Below are 19234 nucleotides of genomic sequence, written 5' to 3'. Positions count from 1 at the left end.
CACACCGCGAGGCCTCGCCCCCCGCCCCGGCCAGGCCGCCCCGCCACAGCCGGGCTCCCTCAGCTCGGGGCCCCGCCGGACTCGCGGCGCTCCCCCTGAAGCGCCGCGCTGGGAGCGGCGGGCTGCGGCCGTCCTCTCCGCAGGGGGAGAGGCGAAGGGCGGACAGGCCGCCATCCCTCCACCGCCTTCGGGGTGCCCTCCGCCGTGCCGGGAAGCCGCTGGGACAGCGAAGGGGGACGCTGGGGTGGCTCGGACCCCGCACCGACGGGGGGCACGGAGCGGGGGTGAAGGGCGGGGGGCACAGGGAGACGCAACCTGAGGGCAACGGGAGGAGGAAGCGGCGCCGCCAGGAGGGGACGCGGAGCCCGCGGGAGAGGGGGACACCGCGGCGCAGGCCGGCAGCTGCCGGCGAGGCCCGTGCCCGCTTGCCGCGGGGAAACGCCGCCGTGACCGACCTGTCAGCAGGAGCGTGGTGAGGGCGCCGCCGCTGTGCGGCCAGGGCCCCGCCGCGCCGCATCGCATCGCTCCCCGCTCCTCCGCCTGCTGCTGCTGCTGCCGCCGCCGCCACCACCACCACCACCGCGGCCGCCGCATTGTCCCCTCCGCTCCGCGCCGTCCTGCCGCCGCCTCGACCCGCGGCGGCCGCAGCATCCTCCCCGCCCCGCCCCGCCGGCGGTCTCCAGGCAGCGCCGCTGCCCCGCGGGGGATGCCGGGAGGAGCGGCCCGCCGCACCCCGGCCGCGGCGGCCATGTTGGGGGGAGTCGTGTGGGCGCGGGGGAGTCGAGCTGCGCGGTGCGGGGTTCTTGGCGAGCAGAGACCGCAGGACCCGTTTGCCATGCAGGCGGGGGCAGGCTAGCGTGTGGGCCCTGGCAGGGTCGGGTGGCTGCCCTGCCCTGCCTTGCCGGGGGTCGGCGCTATCTCAGCGGAGAGGCGGGCGCAGCCTGCGGCGGGGCCCGGCCGCTGTCGCCTCAGGCCAGCGGTGCGAATGCGGCGGGAACGAAGTGGTGGTGAAGCGAGTGTTGATGCGCCGGGTGGGGAAGGGAAGGCAGCGGTTGTGGCACCTTGCTGCTTGCCTCTTGCAGCCCCGCTCCCTCCCTTGAAGCCAGGACACATCGCAAGCTTGCCTGGTGCACAGGGGTGTGGTGTACTCTTGGAGGACACCGTGGCTAAAGTCCTTGCAACATCAGTTTTCCAAACATCTTGTCCCTTTTTAAGTCTATATCCCTATTCTACATGTAAATCCAAAGTGGGTTTTTTTCCAGCGTTCAGCAGCTGCACCTGCAGCCAGCAGAGGTGTGAGTAGGGTGCTTGGAGAGGATGGTCAGAGGTCCAAGCCCCAGGCTCCTGTGCACGTGGACACGAGTCACTCCTCTTGCTGTCTTGCAGCTTTGTGGCCTCCGTTGAAGGTTGTACCCAATTTCCTAAGTCAGGTCTGATCATTCCGTGCTGTCTTGCTTCATCCTGGCTTCATTAAGCTTTCTGGACTAATTACTGATTTTTGACTGCTGCTTAATGTCTGTGGCATAGCCCAAAAGCTATAACAGTATTTGCTCTGCTGTGGAAGCAAATCCCCCTGTGTAGGATGGAAGAATATTGTCAAATACAGTTCTTGGCAATGGTGATGTATTTTGTGGGTAGGTGTATGTATATGTCATATGTAACCACTTAAGACACAGTGCTATGTAAATACAGCATTTTCTTTTAGGGAGCTACACTCTCAGCTTTATGGTATATATAAGAGTAGTCTCTGTACTAGAGCTACATATAGAACCACATCTAGAGCCATGCCTTCTTTTATGTATTATTTAGTAGGTTTAATTAACTCATTATTTAAACTTTCAATATCTTAGGGCAGTTATGCATGGGAGGGTAGATTTTTTGACAGATACTTTCTAAACATTTTGCTGTATAGGCTAGTATAGAAGTACATTTAAATAGGGACAAGACCTGGATGGAGAGTTTCTGTGAAATGTTTGCTTGGAATTGCATAGAATGCAGTTGAAAATTTTTTTTGCGTTCCACAACTAAAGCCCAGGCTCAACAAATAGATCTGTTTCTACTTTTATTTTCTCCTTCTGGTGTATTGTCATGTTTGATATTTGCAAATTGCAGTAAGTCTTCCATTATCCATGGAAATGACCTTCCTTTGTTCTGTATACAGAATTTTGATTTCTCATGAAATTTCATAAGCTTTTCCACTCTTGTGAGCCAAATGCATTTGCGAAAAATAATAATAGTTGCATGCTTTTGAGGTTTGGAAGGAAGAAATATAATCTGGTTTACTCAAATTGTATTGACCCTGTCGAACTCTTTATAAGCAGGGGAAAAAAAGACAACTGTAGAAGACTTTACCCTGTCTGGCTTTAGTCTTGTTACAGCTCTGAATTTCCATTAATCCATCTCAAGAAGGGGAACTTTACATAGTAAGAGGTTCTTCAGTATAGAAGTTCTGCCTGACATTAAGATGCAAAATACTCTGGTGTTTTAGTCAGCCAGCTCATTATCCCAGATAAAGGAATTTTTATTCTCTTTCCACTGAGACTTTCTTTCAGAAATTCACATTTTTAATTTGACTACATAGGTATTTAAGAGCAGAAATCACACTCCTTCATTTACCTCTGTCTAGAAGTACTCTTCTGTTTCATGGCACTTTATAATTTTGAGTAGGCCTACTTCCACTCTGAAGTTATATGTGATTTTTTGATTCTTTCTGTTATGGAAGCGTACAAAGCCATGCAAGTGCAGCTGTGCCATAACGATCTCGGTTAGCTAGTTCATCCTGTGATGGTAATGTTTAGACTAACGAGTGAGAATACTGATAGCTTTCCAACAATAATTTTTATGCTAGTGAAGTGTCTGATTTTTGTAAGCATCTGTACTGTCATCAGCTTATTAACTACTCTTTTCTTTCCCAGTAATATCATGTTGAGATGTTATTCCTGTAGACACTATAAAACTGTCAACATCAATGTTCTTAATGTAGTAGCAGCAGTGTAGTAGTGTTCAGTGCTCTGCCACCTCTGCATAGAAAGAAGGCTACATTTATCTAAAACGTGTTTATGAGATACACTGCCTGAGAAGAAATGGTTATGTGTCCTTGCTATGTAAAGAAGTGCCACAAGGGCCTGCTTTGTCCCACTGCTTCCTTCATAGCAGTCCTTGCGCATGGATATCTATGTCTTCTTTGTTAGTTGTATCTTGAGGCTGGGATTCCAAAGCACACAGCACTGACCCAGCCCTGCAAGACAGACTTTCCCTTACCTGAGAAACTTTGGGTAATGCTGTGCACTTCTTAAGAATTCTATCCTTATATTCATAAAATGACGTGATATGGACAAAACAACTTGTTTAAATCAGCCACCAATGACTTGATATTGGTTAGAAATACACCCTCTGTAAGTATTTCTTTCTCCTTGTACTGTAATTTAACAGACTGTCTGTAACAGGAATGAAAGGAAAGGGATGCAGTATTGAGACATTTTTACAGAAATTGTTCTGTATTCCATATATTGTGCATTTGCTTTGGCAAGTAGAAGAGCTGGCTTCTAACACTTACTACAATAGTTTTTAGCTAAAACTTTTTAATTCCAGAGTATAAAAACCTGATTTTTTAGGGATGCAATAGTGACAATTACTGTTTCCCCATGCATTCGGCAGACTTGGTTCAAAGGTTTATTTTGTTCTTCAGACACGTTTGGCAGTCGACTTCATGCAGAAGGAATACAACCTAATCCATTTTCCTCTTTGTCTTTTAGAGCACAGGTGCTTCCAGCTTGATGTTTATAGATACTTCAGAGATACTGAAGGCATACAAGTGTTCAGTGCTTCTGAAGATCAGCCCACCTAAACAAAAGAAGGAAGTGTAGTCCTTTTTTTTTTGGCATTCTTGTGGGGAAAATATTTGTATAACTCTATATATAGCTTTTAGTAAGGTTAGCAACTAGTATACCAAGTTATTAGGTAAGACATAAAAAGAACAACTACAATTCATGTTCTGGTTTGCAAGTCCTGAGGAGTTTACAACACTACCTTTCATTACATTCCAAAGATTCTTCCTTCTTTTGTACTTCTGTCTTTCTAATGTTTACTGGAAGCCTTTTGGCATATTCACAGAATCACATATTAGTGTGGTAATTTGTGAATGCATGTTTTTATTAACTACAAATTTGTTAACTACATTTGTTATATGCAGAAGTGCTACAGGACACAAGATTCAACAAAAAATTCTTCAAAAATCAGGATTTTAAGAATTTTAATATTATGGGAAATGCACCCAACAGATGCTCATTGAAACAAAGCACATTATTTAAAATTAACTTCCAGAGTTGAACAGAAATGGATTTTTACGAGCTGTGTCTTTAGCTGATTTAGCCCATGTATTTTATCTTTTCCTGGAATTTTAAATGGTGAAGAGGAGCTCAAAAGATTGTATTATGTAATGTAGTAGTTTTCTCTAGAATTTGGCATATATTTTGGAAAATACCATGTGTTCAGAGCAAGAAGGTTATATATGTCTAAATATGGAAGTGATAAACAAGAACAAATAAAAAAAAAAGAACTTGGAAGAAATAAGAAGTGCACTGTAAGTTAAAACAGCCCAAAGGCGACTTCAGTTTGCTGAACCGGCACTTGTACGGTCAGTAGCCCTGTGTGTCAGTGACTTTGGCCTTATTATAGAAGTTACAGTTTCACATGTCTGAGTAGTTCTTGTGGCTTTTCAAACATGTGCTACTGCACCTGAAATATTGGTTCTTGTCAACATTATAAGAGAGGTTTCACTCTCTTTTTATGTACAACTGGCCCATGTCTGCCCCTCTCTCCCTCTGTAGGGCACTGTCAGGGAGCAGTGAGTGAAACAGTATTGAGGTGTGCTTTTCTTTTATGAGAGACTTCCATTTCAAACATACTTGCTGCTGGGTGCTCACTGATGGCTTGTACCTTAGTTGAAAAGAAAAAAGTATTGACTGTGATTTCCATCACAATTTTTCCTGTGGTCAAAGCTTTTAGGGAACATGTTTGTTCAATGAATTAATATTTCTATCTGTGTTTCCAAGGGCTATTCTAGAAAAACAGAAAAATAGCTAGGCAGTGGTAAATTTGATTTTTCTCTCCTTGCTCTGTACTGGGAAAGGCTGCATCTTGTAGAATGACACAGAGAATAAATTCTGTACCTAATACTGATTTATCATGGGGGATAAAATAGTACCAGAACCATTATCTGAATCTCGTAAAATGTCTGTTTGTAGTACTCAGATTAGGAGGCTACTTAGTCTAGTGTAAGTATCACTAAATTAATATTTTCCTCATCTTTCTGTGAGCTCCACCATTCCTAAATCTCTAGGTTTTAATTTGACTTAATTTCTTGTAAATTCTGTGTAGCGAATTTAGTCTGATGACTAAATTAGTTAAAAATTCTGAACTAATTCTTATGTCTTCATTGTTTATCAATTCTTAAGTTACCTACAAAAATTCCTTGTTTCAGCCTTTTTTTGTAATCCACATCAAGACAAATCTCCCCCACCTGGGGAGGTAAGAGTGGGTGTCTGTTCAAAAGCATATGTGAAATACAATTACCAGAGTTAATAGCTGAAAAATGAGAACTTCTAAATTCTGCTAACATGTGGCTGCCCAAAGCTATGCAGCTTTTGTGGATAATGTAAGTAAGTAAGGTCCTCTCTACTTCAGAGGTCCTGCTTGTGGAAACAAGAGAACATTTATACTTTGAATTAACTTTTTTTTTTTTCCTTTTTAGCAGAGCATAGGCCCTGGAGTGCAGCTGCATGATGCTAAACTCCCTGGATGCACAGAAGTAGCTCAAAAGGAATTACTAGAGAAAACAATGGGCTAGATGAGCACACTGGCAAGTGCAAGGTGAGCGAGTAAATCCTCATCTCTGGCAATAAGATTTTGTAATTTTTTTTCTATGCATTAATGTCTATCTCTTCTCCCTTGACCAAAAAAATTATTACAAAATTTACTGGAAAGGGCTTACATTATCCTAGAGTCAGCATTTGTAGCAAATGTAACTTAGCACCTGTGAAATATAATCTAGACTGAATGTTGCACGTTCTATTTAGGGGTTTCATGTGCATTGTCATACATAGATGAGACTGCGTATGTCTGTGAACTTAAATCCTTTATTATGTTTAATGCAATAAATCAGTGGTGCTCTGGAGAAGTAGTTTCCATGTCAAGATTGAGTCTATGAATAGATGGGAGGATGGAACACACCTAGCAGGAACTCTTGCAGGTGCCAAACCTTGGATGTCAGTATCGTGTTGGCCAGGTTATGCAACACACAGATCCAGCTTCATTATGAATTCTCAGCCCAAAGAAGTGGAAACATGGGCCAAAACTGAACAAGCTGTACTTCCTCATATGGGGGTAGTCAACACCCAGAGCTTAAGGCAACAACTTTGAAAAAAGCAAGTTAATCGTACATCCTAGGTGATGAATAAAGAAGGGTGTTGAATTTGTACTTGGAGTCAGTTCTTGCCAAGAGTGTGGGAGTTGCAGAAACACCTCAAAGGAGCAAAGCAAAAGCTTGTGACAGATGTGAGTGTTATGTGCAAATTTAAGAAAATGGTTTGATGAAAAATGGAATGTTTACAGCCTGAAGGCATGCAATTTGAAAGTGATGCTAGGAAGGAGGGCCAAGGTTTTCAAGGAACAAAGAACAAGTTTTCTTTCTGTTCCAGAACAAGCTTTGCTTGGAGGAACAGTGAAATACTTGTGTATTTTCTTTTAAATAAGTATCATGTGCTCTCCAGTGTGTTTGTGTGAGGTATTACCTTATGTGGAGAGAGGCAGCTCAAAAGTGCCTGTTTAAGGGTAGCAGTTAAGAAAGACTAAAAAAATAAAGAGCATGCCACAGAGTACAATAATCAGGTTTGCAGCAAGGAGAACACGGAGGCTGAAAGGGTGGAATGCAGCTGTGGTTGCAGGATTGTTGAATGTGGTTCTGTCTAAACTGAGATCCAAAGGCGTGCCTTATCTAAACATATCTGAACTAGTTTTGAGTAGTGTGGAGTTCGTATCCAGGATCTTAGGCTAGTTTTGTGTCATGTATAGATGTGTTTTTGTGAGATGTATATGGACTGAAAGCAGCAAATGTTATAATTTGTTCCCCAGAGAACAAATACCAAGGGAGCCAGATGTGTTTAGTTTTCAGGAGAAATGCCACATATAAACAAGATGTGCTCAGGTGACTCTGTTGTTTAACTGCCATGTCTTTGCATATGGAGTGCTTATGTCTTTTGGCAACTAAGCCATATTTTGTTTAGGAGAAGCTAATCTTGTATCGATGTGTTGTGGTGTTGTCTGACTGGCAAAGTAAACAACTAGCAGCTGCCAAACCTCTCAGCTTCTGAAATATCACAGATCATAAGGGGGAAAATGTAACAGAAAGAGTTATTGAAATGCAGAGTTTCATCTGGAGAGGTGGAGGACTAGCCAGCAAAAGGCAGATGATCAGAGAAACTAGAAATGTCTCTGGGAAGGAGCAGCCTATACAGGGTCTTGTCCTTTACTACTCTCATTGACTTCAGTAGGAATTGAGAATTTAACACCCTGGAAAATTAGATCATTTCAAATTTGGGGGCCCAAAGAGTTAATGCATTAGTCTTTTTCTGGGCATCCATATTTCAAGATTTTCACTTACCAATCTTGGACAGGTTGTTTGCTTTCTCTGGGTAAGGTTTTCATATCTGATGATAGTAAATCATGTAAATGCTAAAGTATCCAAGGTAGGTGAAGGATATAATCATTGCAGTAGACTGCAGATAGTGCTTTTACCTAGTGAATGAAGGTGGGCATGACCACTGTGAATTGGGAATGCTGTTAAATCTAGGCCTATAGTAATGGGGAAGAGGAGAAGGAAGGGGTGATAAGGAAGTCAGAAGTCCTGTGATCCTCACATTTAGAAGGGTTTTGTGGAGGGCTGAAAATTTGGCAAAGCTTTTCTTAATAGCCAGATTTCTGGATCTAGTCCTTTCATGCTGCTGGCATGTTCTGCTTCAGGTCTGTAGGACTCAAAATTCATCTTTTTAGCTGCTTCTGCAATAGGAGAAGGAAGGTGTTTTCTGACTCTTCTAGGTTTGCTGCTGTAATTGTCACATGGAAATAAGCTACAGCTTCCTGGCAGCCCACTATTTTTGCCTTCATACACATGCAAAGGTTTTTAATTATGCTAACCCATATTATTATACATAATCTTTCTGTATTTTTTAATGTAAAAAGCTGAGTATTAGACATTCTTACAACAACATCAGGTTAATAAATCTGACCACTAAACATCATTAGTACCTGACAGTCCTTGTTTCACAGGTGTTGTCATGTAGTAGTTCCAAATAAGATCTATAATGGATTCCTCAGGCTTTTATAAGAATTTTCATATTATTTTCCAGTAGACCTGAACTGTCTTTTGATTTGAAGTAATTTGCAAGAGATTGAACTTAAGCACAGCATTATTACAGATTTTTAAGTCAAATTGTGGTCATGATCTGTCATTTCCATAGTTTTTGCATTGTTAGCAAATCTGGATTTTAAATGATGTTGAGTTTCATTGTTCTGAAGTGTTGTTTTGCACAATGAAAATCTTGATCTGTGCCATCTTCTCTTGCAAAACAAATCCTATGCCAAACACAGACCACAGATATAAAGCTTCTTGATTTAATATTATAGATTGGTTTTGCTGACATTCTGAATGTTTTGCATGTTTTAACTGTAGAGTAAGACCTCCATTTCCCACAGCAACTCTGAATTATTTTGAAGATTTGTTTTAAATCTTTATTTAGCATATGCGTATCTTCCTCTCCCATCTGATTAGAACTTTGACCTTTAAATCTCTCACTTCTCTTCAAATATTTAAAACTCACCCTTAATCTATGCATAAAATTTTAGTACAGAAAGGTTCAAAATAATATTCCAATTTTTAATTACGGGTTCCTTGTCAATCTCTTCCTTTTTTAACTCTGCAAGATGGTGTATGTACTCTATTTCCTTAAATGTATTAAAAGTACCCTGCTGTCTTCAACATGTTCCTGTAGAAATGGTTTTGCTCTTTTGTGTACAGATTTGCAAAAAGTGCAGAACAATATTTAGACCTCTCTGGTTGTCTGTGTGCAATCTCTCAGGCTCTTTCTTGCCATTACTCTGCTTTCATTTTAAAGGGACGTATTTGCCTGTGTATTTCTCTGATTTGTGGTATGGTAATGCTCTCCACTGAAGGGAAATCAACACAGTGCTATAAAACTTAATCCCTTCTAGGTACATTCTACCATGTCATGGATTCTTACAGTGTTTCTGAGTTTAAATCTTGCTTCTGTGTTACTGGCTGAGTACTCAGCCTAGGGCAGGCAAGAAAAACAGTCTGTATAATAAGAACCTCGGCACAGAGTCTGGGCTGGACCATGCTGACCATCTTCAATATGCCCTACAGGTCAGTGTTACAGACATGCACATACCTGGTGGTGTTTGAGCCTTCACAGTTACGTGGTCGTAGTCAGGACATGATTCAGGGTGCTGAATTCACCACGTAGTCAGGATTCACTCTCTCACCGTGCTTCAGAGGCCAGCTCAGGTGACTTTTGAACTGGTGATAGCATACCTGCCTCTGGTTTGCAAAAATCCAAAGGCAAAGGAGAGAAGCAGGAGCTGCTTTTATTCCTCTATAAAATGTTTCCCAGATCACGGTCTGACACCCCAGCCCGCCTTTCCTATCTGTTAATGACCGTTCCCTCCAGGCTGCTTTTAAAAGCTTGGGATTTTTTTTCCCTTGCTTTTGGTCCTCCTCTCCCTTCCTTCTTCTCTTAGAGGTAACCAAACCATCTTGCCACATCAAGACTTCACAGTGAGATTGGAGTCTCTCGGGCTTGGCATTGTGCTGTCATCTTGAGAAAAGGAGAGACCTTTTGTCAGCGGTATGCTAGCTCTGACCTTCTAACGAATGCCTGCAGCAAGCAGGCAATTGCTAAAAGATTCTGGCAAGCAATGCAACAGGCTGGCCCTGCATGGTTCTTTGCAGGGTGTGTGTTGCAGATAAATGGGATGCTGTTTAGACTGTAAGAGCTATGTCAGGGAAGTTATAGTTGCCATCCGTGCAAGTGAAGGATGTGATGCAGGAAGCATGTCTAGATCTGCAATGCAAAGTCTCAAGGGGTGCTTAGCATTTGTGTTTAAATGGCAATAGCTCACTGTGAACAGCTTTTCTCTACCTTACAGGAGTCTGTCTAGTTATAGTAGGAATTTACTCTGGTTTACTGGAAATGTCCTACTTGATAATTCATCACCAAAAATTAGAGGACGTCTTCTATTTTTCTTCAGTGACTACTGATGTATATCAAATGGTAGGGTCTGCCAGCCTCTGCTGTGTGACAGGAGGTACCATACCCTGAGCTGTTTATTTTTTGCACTAAGAAAAACTATATATTGTTTAGAAGTGATATATGATTGTAGAGTGAACTGAATATTGCATATATCTGTTCTTCAGGTTAGATTGTACCCTTTAATATTGCATAGACAAAAGAGGAGGACTCTTGAGGTGAGACAAATTATGAGTATCCTACATGTGAGAAAGGATTACAGGTGTGAGAATTCCAGCTGGAAGCAGTACATGCTAGGTGGGGAAAGGCAGGTGGGAATGCATAGAAGGGAGAAGATAAAAAATGAGTGAGGAAAACTAACCACGTTACAAAATTCAGCTTTTAAAGTTCTGTACAAGAACGGCATTTCCCTAAGTATATTTGCTTTGTAACTATGCACAGGGCAATATTTTTTGGGTAAGGGCACTCTTTTAAGATAATGTAGTTTGGCTGTCGGGAGGAGGGAGTTGTATGCCCAGAATGATGGTGGGAGGGGTTAGTGCCCAAGTTTTGAAGGTTAGCCTGGGTCATTTGTATTTTTCATCCTTTTAATGATACATTCCCTTTCTGTATATTCTTGTGAATACACACAGTCACTCTGGTTATTTAGGCCTAAAGGAGTGAACTAAGAGAAGAAAAGCCTCAGGCACCTTGTATATGCCAAGACAAAAGTGTTTATTTACAGTACTGAAGGTGACAGTTCTGTTTATCTTTAGGCTAAAAGGTTTTAACCAGCAGACAGATAATAACTTTGCCAATAAAATAATGAACAGTACACAATCTGTGGAATATTCTGTAACTTAAGGAAAGCAGTGATTGCAAAACTGTTAGTAAATGGAATCCTAAAAATAAGTGTAAAGAAGGTAGATGTTCTGAAGCAGATCAGTTATTTCTGCAAAGCCCAGGATTTTGCTACCTATTGTTGTAGTAACCACGTATGTTAAAAACTATGGAGAAGAGTCCACATGCAGTATATGAAGACAGAGCAGAGAGGTATTCAATGGGGTGACTTGTATGGAGTTGCACTACATTGTAAGGGTCCAGACAGAAAGTAGCTCTGAAGTATTTTAAACTCCAGTCACAAAGAATTGACTTTGTACACTGAACAGGTTTTTTTTTCCCATAACGCAGAGGAACATTCCTCCCCTCCTTGTTTTTTAAAGTTGTTGGATCCTTGCCAGCCTTCCCAGTCATGGGAGTTTTGGAGCAGTGTCATATACAGAAGATTTTTGGTGTTTTTTTTTTTTCAGTAAGGCACAAGTAGCTTAATTTGAAATGACAAGCTTAGTTAGAATACAAGAAGATAAATTTATATTTCATTGTGAATACACAATTTTTTAAAGACTAGACCACATTCAAATTGTCTATCTGAAGAATAAATTTGAATGTTTTCCCTGTGAAAGTAACGTGCCAACTTAAGCATGTACTATCCCCTGCATTGTAAAATTATTGCCACCAGGCAAGCTAATGATTCAAGTCCTTTAGTTTAATTAGAGGTTTGTTGATTAGCTTTTTTTTTTTTCGAGGGGGAGAGAGGGAGGATCGTTTGTATTTTTGGAAGGAAGGGAAAGGCAGGAAGTTATTTTGCTTTTACAAGGAATAAATGTCCTATATTATATGAACTAAAGACATATATGTTCTCAGCAAAGTGTCAGAACAAAGACAAAATCTCTGCATGAGAGAGCTTACTGTGTAGGAGGACCTTTATGTAGCAGATCAGCTGCATTAAGCTAGAAATTACAGTATTTAATTCACTGTGACGTTCTAATGTGAGCCTGTCGCACAGGCTATGTAGAAAGCTGTGTGCAGAAGTTCTTGTTGTTTCGTTCAGGAATACTCAAACCTAACTTTTATTGGGCAAAAAAGTATTCCTAGAAGGATGTATGTGGAATAATGATATGTATGGTAGTCATGTTTTGGGAAGGAGATAGTGGAAGTTTGCTGCAGGAGGTAGGAAGTGACTTCACAGTACCAATGCCAGAATGGAGTCAGATTGGAAGTGCCAATACAGTTGAATATAGGATCAAAAGTAAAATCAGAAATATCAGAAAGAATAGGATAAGCAAAACTGGAAATACTTGCGTGCTAGGATGGAGGAAGCTAGTGAGGTGATTCATGGTTTGTAAGAGGGAATGCTTTTGTGGAAAGGGTTTGTAGCAACTGCGGGAGTACCAAGTAGGAATAGAAAAAGAAACAGAGGAGGTAGCAGTAGCTTGGGAACTTCAGAAGAAAGATGATCAGAGCTCAGACAAAGGTTTCAACCACAGGGAGTGAGAGAAAGGACTTGCTTATTTTTCAAGGACATATTGTTGAGGTGTTGGAGCGAGTCCAGAGGAGGGCGACCAAGCTGGTGACGGTCTGGAGGGTCTGACCTACGAGGAACGGCTGAGGGAGCTGGGGTTGTTTAGCCTGGGGAAGAGGAGGCTCAGAGGTGACCTTATTGCAGTCTACAACTACCTGAAGGGAGGTTGTAGTGGAGTGGGAGTTGGCCTCTTCTCCCAGGCAACTAGCAATAGGACAAGAGGACATAGCCTCAAGCTTCACCGGGGGGGTTCAGGTTGGACATTAGGAAGAATTTCTTTTCAGAAAGGGTCATTAGGCATTGGAACGGGCTGCCCAGGGAGGTGGTGGAGTCACCATGTCTGAAAGTGTTTAAGAAAAGACTGGACATGGCACTTAGTGCCATGGTCTAGTTGACATGGTGGTGTCAGGGCAATGGTTGAACTCGATGATCCCAAAGGTCTCTTCCAACCTGGTTGATTCTGTGATTCTGTGATATTGAAAAGGGGGAATCAACAGGACTTGGCAAAATACTCAGCGTGGTGGGAGAGAAGAATGACTTTAAAATTATAGATGTGGTGTTCTGACAAACAGGAGGATGCTGGAGCTGTAAAAGCACAGAAAAGTGCTTTTGAATGGGGACAACTGCTGTGAGATTATAAACATAGTCAAGTGGTAAGTATAGTTGAACAGAGCTGAATATTCCCATTGGAATTGCCAGACTGAAGATCTTGATATTTAAGTAGGTGTGACATAGCAAATTATGGCTCTTAATTGGCACTTCTGTGCCTTTCTCTCTTGTTTACGCTTTGGAGCTGGGTACAAAGAACCTTTAATAATCATGTAACAAAATTGTTTGGCATGTATAGGCCAAGTGCATAGTTTTTGTGCAAGCAGGAAGTATAGCAAATTTGCATAAGTGTGACAAGACAGGCCCTAGCTTGCAATAAGAGCTCACATAATCAAATTACTATTCAGTAATAATAGTAACACCTGACTTCAAGTGTTGGTAGTGTGACTGCCGCAGTATGGCTGAGCTTTGTCTTAAAGCTTTCAATATTGGGTTGGAAACATTCACAGAATACAGTGGATTCTCTCTCTCTAAAAGATCGCACTGATTCACAGACTTCTATAATTACTAAAGAAACAAAACCAAGGAAGTTATGTTTGGTTTTACTTCAACTGCGTACTTTGAGTTCAACTAGCCATTACTCATGAGAATATTTAGTATTTTTGCCAGAGACGAAAGACTTTGTATCGCCACCTCCTTTTTAATGTGTGTAACTTGAACTCTGTCTTGAAACAATTTAGCAAAGCTTTGGCTTTATGAGTTCATATCAAGAGCAACAACATAAATTATATTTCAAAATAAGTTTCTTTAGAATAATTCTGAGCAGTGTGCTGCCAGCAAGGTTGAAACAGTTGGGGTCCCCAGAGCAAAGGATGTTGAAAATACCTGAGACACTTGATTAACATAGATATACAAAACAAAGGGAAGCTTTTACAATTTGAAGAGTGGTAATGGCTGTAAGATAAGCACGCTCCAGGAAGGTCTCACTTCAGATGGCTGGGCCATAGGATGGACGATGCATGAGATGAGGGAATTGCAACAGCTACCTTGAAGGACGTGGCCTACGTGATCCTCGGACTGAGTTTGCACAGAAGCAGGGGTCAATCAGACTACCGGCCTTCATCTGAAGCCCCCCGACGACCACCAGGGAAAACAACTGCGCATGCGAACAGACATTTGCATATCTCATGGCTATGTAAATGACTTCTCGGAAATCCTATGACTATGTATAACGTTATGGTATATAATCTCTGAAAATTTGCCAAACCGGCGGAGCACTCATGGTGGATAATCCCCAGTGCTGCCCAGCGCTGTAATAAAGAATGCCTGCTTAATAACACACTCTGGTGTAATTGAGTTTTCTTTCAGACTCCTTACCCAGCCACACCTAGCTTCCCACTTCGGTGAGGAAAGTTAGAAAGCAAGGGGGTTTGAAGAGCTCCGATTTTTGTATCAAGGTTGTCCTTTGATTTTAAGATGCCACTAATCTTGAATTGATATTTATGTTTGAAAGCCCGTTTGTTTGTTTTTTTCCCTCTACATTTATTTATGAGGAATTATACTCTTTTGTAACTACTTAAATGTTAGGATCACTAAGACTATTTAGTGAGTAATATCATGCTTAGATATGAGTTAAAGCTGCTGAAACTGAACCTAAATCCTGCCTGCCCCTTTTCCCTTCCTCCACCCATTCAAAAAATAATGAAGAGGTCTAATCTTTGTCAATGGTGCAGTTACATTATTATAAACTTACAAAGCATAGCAAGCTCCAAAATGAATTCTGTCTCCTTTGAGTAGCCCTGGAGATGACCGCTATATATCCACAAAGGGGTTTTTGCACTATTCCTACTGAAATTCAAATGCAACTTAAAATATTTCCAGCCCTTGACCAAGATTTTGCACATCATTAACTGAGCAAGCAAGTCCTTCTTGGCAATCATCACAGATGCTTCTTTTTTTCTGAAAGAATAGTAAACACTTGTTCTCTCTCTGCATGACTGAATTTCACAACAAAGAAACAAAAAGTTCTCTCTCTCAATGTCTTTTACTCAATATTAGCTGCAAATTGTGTAGGACACTGCACAGACTTGGTCAGCTTGTTGGGGAAAACAACTCGTTTTTCTCACTGTCATTGTGTGACTTAAGTTATATTGAAAAGGCAGGATATTAATTGCATGGCTGTATAAGTTGTTAATAACAGATTGTTGGAGTTGAGTATTTTCTATATCACAACAGTCATCCATTATTACTTCTAACGGGCCTTTCCTCACCCAAACATAAATATCAGAATACTGAAAGCCATTTATAGGAGCACTTAATTAACAGAACTATTGGAGTTACTCTAGCAGTACTTTCTGATTCCTGACCAGAATTTTAGGTTATTGGTACTACTCCAATATTGTCTAAGTTACGAAGCATTTAAGTATCTTTTAGGAATGCCTAAGCCAGATCTTAAACAAGTTTTAACTGAAACTTGAACAGCTCAGTTGAGTGGCCTTTTATGTTTCACAGCAGCTTTACAGTCTGTGATGAGAAAAATGGTTGTTTTCTCAAAAAGCAGGGTCAGTGCACAACAAGAAGTAGATGCACACTGGAATCTCCTTTCAGCTTCTGTGAAGAATGACTGCAAGTAGTAAAGCATAATCTTGTAACTAAATTGCATGAATAATGTATTATAAGATATTATATTTCTCCCTGCCATTCTTTGGGGAAAAAGAAAAGATGGGATTTTGTCCATGCCATCTAAGTAAAAATTTTAAAAGCTAGGTGCTTACTAATGAGTATGTAGATTCATGCCTAGTCAAAAGGTTGCCTTTTTGCATAATCTCAGCTGGCTAAATTTTATGTCTCTATGCTAATTTTCTAATAAATGGAGAGCGGCAGATCATACCAGGCTGAGATAAGTCTCTTCAGATAAGTGAGATGAATGCCTTGCTGATGATGCTTATCTGTCTTTCCATAAGATCTCTGGCAGTTAAATGGCTAAACTTAAGTGAAATGAATGTCTTCCACGATGAAAACCTTCTTGAACAAGTATCTAAAGATAAAAGTGATAGATAATGTACTTTCTTAAACTTACATCAACAGATCAGTTTCGCTACTGTTTCCTTTTACCACAGTATCTAGGAACTCTAGGTATGCATAAGGTGCTTGAGGCTGTATAATCACAGAACAAAAAGCCAGTCCTAACTCCAAGAGTTTACACCCGAAGTATAAAACATGGTGACAGAAGAATGCAGAAACACAGAAAGATTAAAAGGGTCAGTGAGAGTGCCTGGGTCACTAGTAGTCACAACCCACCAACAACCCAATAATCATGATCATGTTTTGCAGACATCATAGCAAAAGAGCTTTACAGAGTGAATTGGAAGTTAGATAGGATTGTAATTTTGAGGATGTTTTAGAGGAGTGCCTCTGAGAGGAAAGAGTCATGGAGACATGTTTGGAAAGCAAATACGTGTCCACTGTGAACTGATGGGAAGTTTAGACCCTGGTTTAGAGCAGGGTCACCTAGAGCAGGATGCTTAGGCCATGTCCAGTTCTGTTTTGAGTATCGGAAATGATGGAGACTTCAGCCTCTGTGGCCAATGTATGCCAGTGTTTGGCCACCCTCACAGTCAAAAAGTGTTTTCTTACATTTAAGTGGAATTTCTTGTATTTCAATTTGTGCCCGTTGCCTTTTATCCTGTTACTGGGTACCACTGAAAAGAGCCTGGCTCCATCTTCTTTACACCCTCCCATCCAATATTTATACACACTGACAAGATCTCCCCAAGCTTTCTATTCTCCAGGCTGAACAGCCCCAGCTCTGCCAGCCTCTCCTCATATGACAGATACTCCAATACCTCAATCACCTTTGTGGCTCTTCGCTGGAATTGCTCCAGTTTGTCCATGTTAATCTTGCACTGAGGAGCCCAGAACGCAACTCAGCACTCCAGATGTGTCTCACCAGTGCTGAGTAGAGGGGAAGGATCATCTCTCTCAACCTGATGGCAATGATCTTCTTAATACAGCCCAGAAGGATGTTGACCGTCTTTGACAACATCTTACGAAGTTTGGCCTGACAGAAGCCAGAGAACTGAATTAAAGTGTTAACTCAGTGTACTTTGGATGGTATTGTCCCCATGTCATTCTTAATGCAATTTTCTCAGTCACCAGCTGTACTAGGCATACCCACCATGAGGTGTTAGTAAGAAAAGTTGCTTTATACAGGTATTACTTTCATCACTAGGGTGGTGCATATGACTTTTGTATAGTATCTTCAAATGAAAATTTCATTAGGCTCAGGAAAAACAACTGTTGAGGAGCAGAACTGAATCTCATGATTCTGGAAAATAGTTTAGCTAATCTGCTGACAGTTTGTGGATCTTGAGCTGGAAAGGGGTCATCTTGGCCAGGAGAGCGAAACAAGCTGCCTGTTGTCCCATCTGCTGCACACTGGATGAGGGAGAGCAAAGATGGCACCTTCCGTGAGAGCAGTGCACGATTAGGGGAGGCTGGAGTGTGGGGTGGGACATGCAAGGGAGGGAGTAAGGGTGATAGCAGGAACCCCATATGTCACGGTTTAAAGCTGGGCTGGCGATTAAACCTGCGGCAGATGCCCTCTGTTATCCCCCCCCGTCCCCCCAGAGGGAAAGGGAAAGGGAAAAGGGAGAGAGACTTCTGGGTTGGAAAATTAAAACAGTTTTAATAAACTATAATAATGAAATAAAAAAGTATAATAATAATAATAGAAATAATCAAATATATACAAATATATATACAAAACCAAGATTGAGCTCCCCTGAAGTCAGCCACGTCACCACCGGCACTGCAGGGCAGGCTCCGGGAAGGCCCAGCCTGGGCCTAGCGATGGTCGAGAGCTGGATTCAGGAACGCACGGATCGGGATCGGGGGCAGCAGGAAAACAGACGGAGTCCTCCCTGGACACCGGCCATAGCAGAAAGAGAGCGAGACCCTCGTGATCCCCCCACTTTATACCGAGAATGACGTGTATGGGATGGAATACCCTCGTTGGTCAATTTTGGGTCACCTGCCCTGTCCGCTCCCCCCTGCAGCTGCGACCCCCCTTTGCTCTTCACTCATAAGCAATGAGGAATTCAGCAGTGACCTTGGTTTCTCTCAAGAATAAGTACAGCAAGAGCCTTTCTGCACAACATCCCTACCGGTGCCTCAGTGATAACTACAAACTTCGAGCGTTATCAGTCCTGGAAGCAGACACTGTCTGCAAAAACATGCAGTTAGTTTCAGAAAGTGCAGTTACTTAGAGGAGACTTAGCTGAAAGTAAAAATCACTGAAAGGAAAATCGGCCTGGTTTAGGCCAAACCAGGACACCATACCAGGAGGCAGATGGGAAAGCTCCTGTGTAAGCACTGGGCCATCTGGCTTCCAGGATGAGGAGGAGGAGACTTTGAAGGAGCATGGGGACAAGGTGGGGGAACTGGGTGGAGGTTAAAATGGAAAGCCTTTCTGTATGCTCCCTTCAAAAAGTAGATGATGTGGTATTTCCACATAAGGCACAGGCTGATTTGTGGTCCTTCACATTGACCTGTAGAACCATTATTGAACTTACCTAGTTGATGTAAGTACTGATGACAAGAAGAGCATGGAAATTTCTTCTGAAGTCGGGTGCTACTACTGATTAAAAAACTCTGAGGTAAAGACTTTTTAGTAGTATACGCAATCTGTCTGATCCAAATTTTTTTTTCACTAAGCTACTGCTCTTTCCTGACGTCATAAAATGGCACTGTGTGGGAGCTACACACTTCACATGCAATTCCAAAAGATGGCAACCTTAGGCTTCCAAACCGGGGCCTCTGCTGAACAGCTAGCTCTGCAGCTCTTAACAGTTCAGAGTGGTGAATGTTAGAAAATTCTGGGTTCTCCCAGACTAAGCTTATTTTTATCCATCTATCCTATTTTCCATATTTTTCTACATAGAAAACAGAGTTTATGTGACTCAGTTAAAAAATTGGCAACTTCTCAAATGTTTTTCTGTGCCTGAAGGAAGGGGAAGATAGG

The 19234-nt window shown here is 41.9% G+C and overlaps 1 protein-coding gene across 3 annotated transcripts in view; it reads right to left on the bottom strand.

Annotated features, from left to right (window-relative positions):
* Window positions 1-634, bottom strand: part of SGCE (sarcoglycan epsilon) — a 38838-nt gene extending 38204 nt beyond the window's left edge. For all 3 annotated transcript variants that reach the window (XM_068404521.1, XM_068404520.1, XM_068404522.1), the window contains exon 1: window positions 456-634. In XM_068404521.1, the coding sequence (XP_068260622.1) occupies window positions 456-594 (139 nt within the window). In that variant the 5' untranslated portion in view covers window positions 595-634. The remainder of the gene's footprint in view (window positions 1-455) is intronic.
* Between the last annotated feature and the right edge of the window lie 18600 nt (window positions 635-19234).

The sequence above is a fragment of the Nyctibius grandis genome, chromosome 7 (genome assembly GCF_013368605.1).
Source record: "Nyctibius grandis isolate bNycGra1 chromosome 7, bNycGra1.pri, whole genome shotgun sequence".
Classification (NCBI taxonomy): Eukaryota; Metazoa; Chordata; class Aves; order Nyctibiiformes; family Nyctibiidae; genus Nyctibius; species Nyctibius grandis.
Note: the sequence above shows the minus strand (reverse complement) of the source record. Positions and strands in the feature narration are given on the sequence as shown.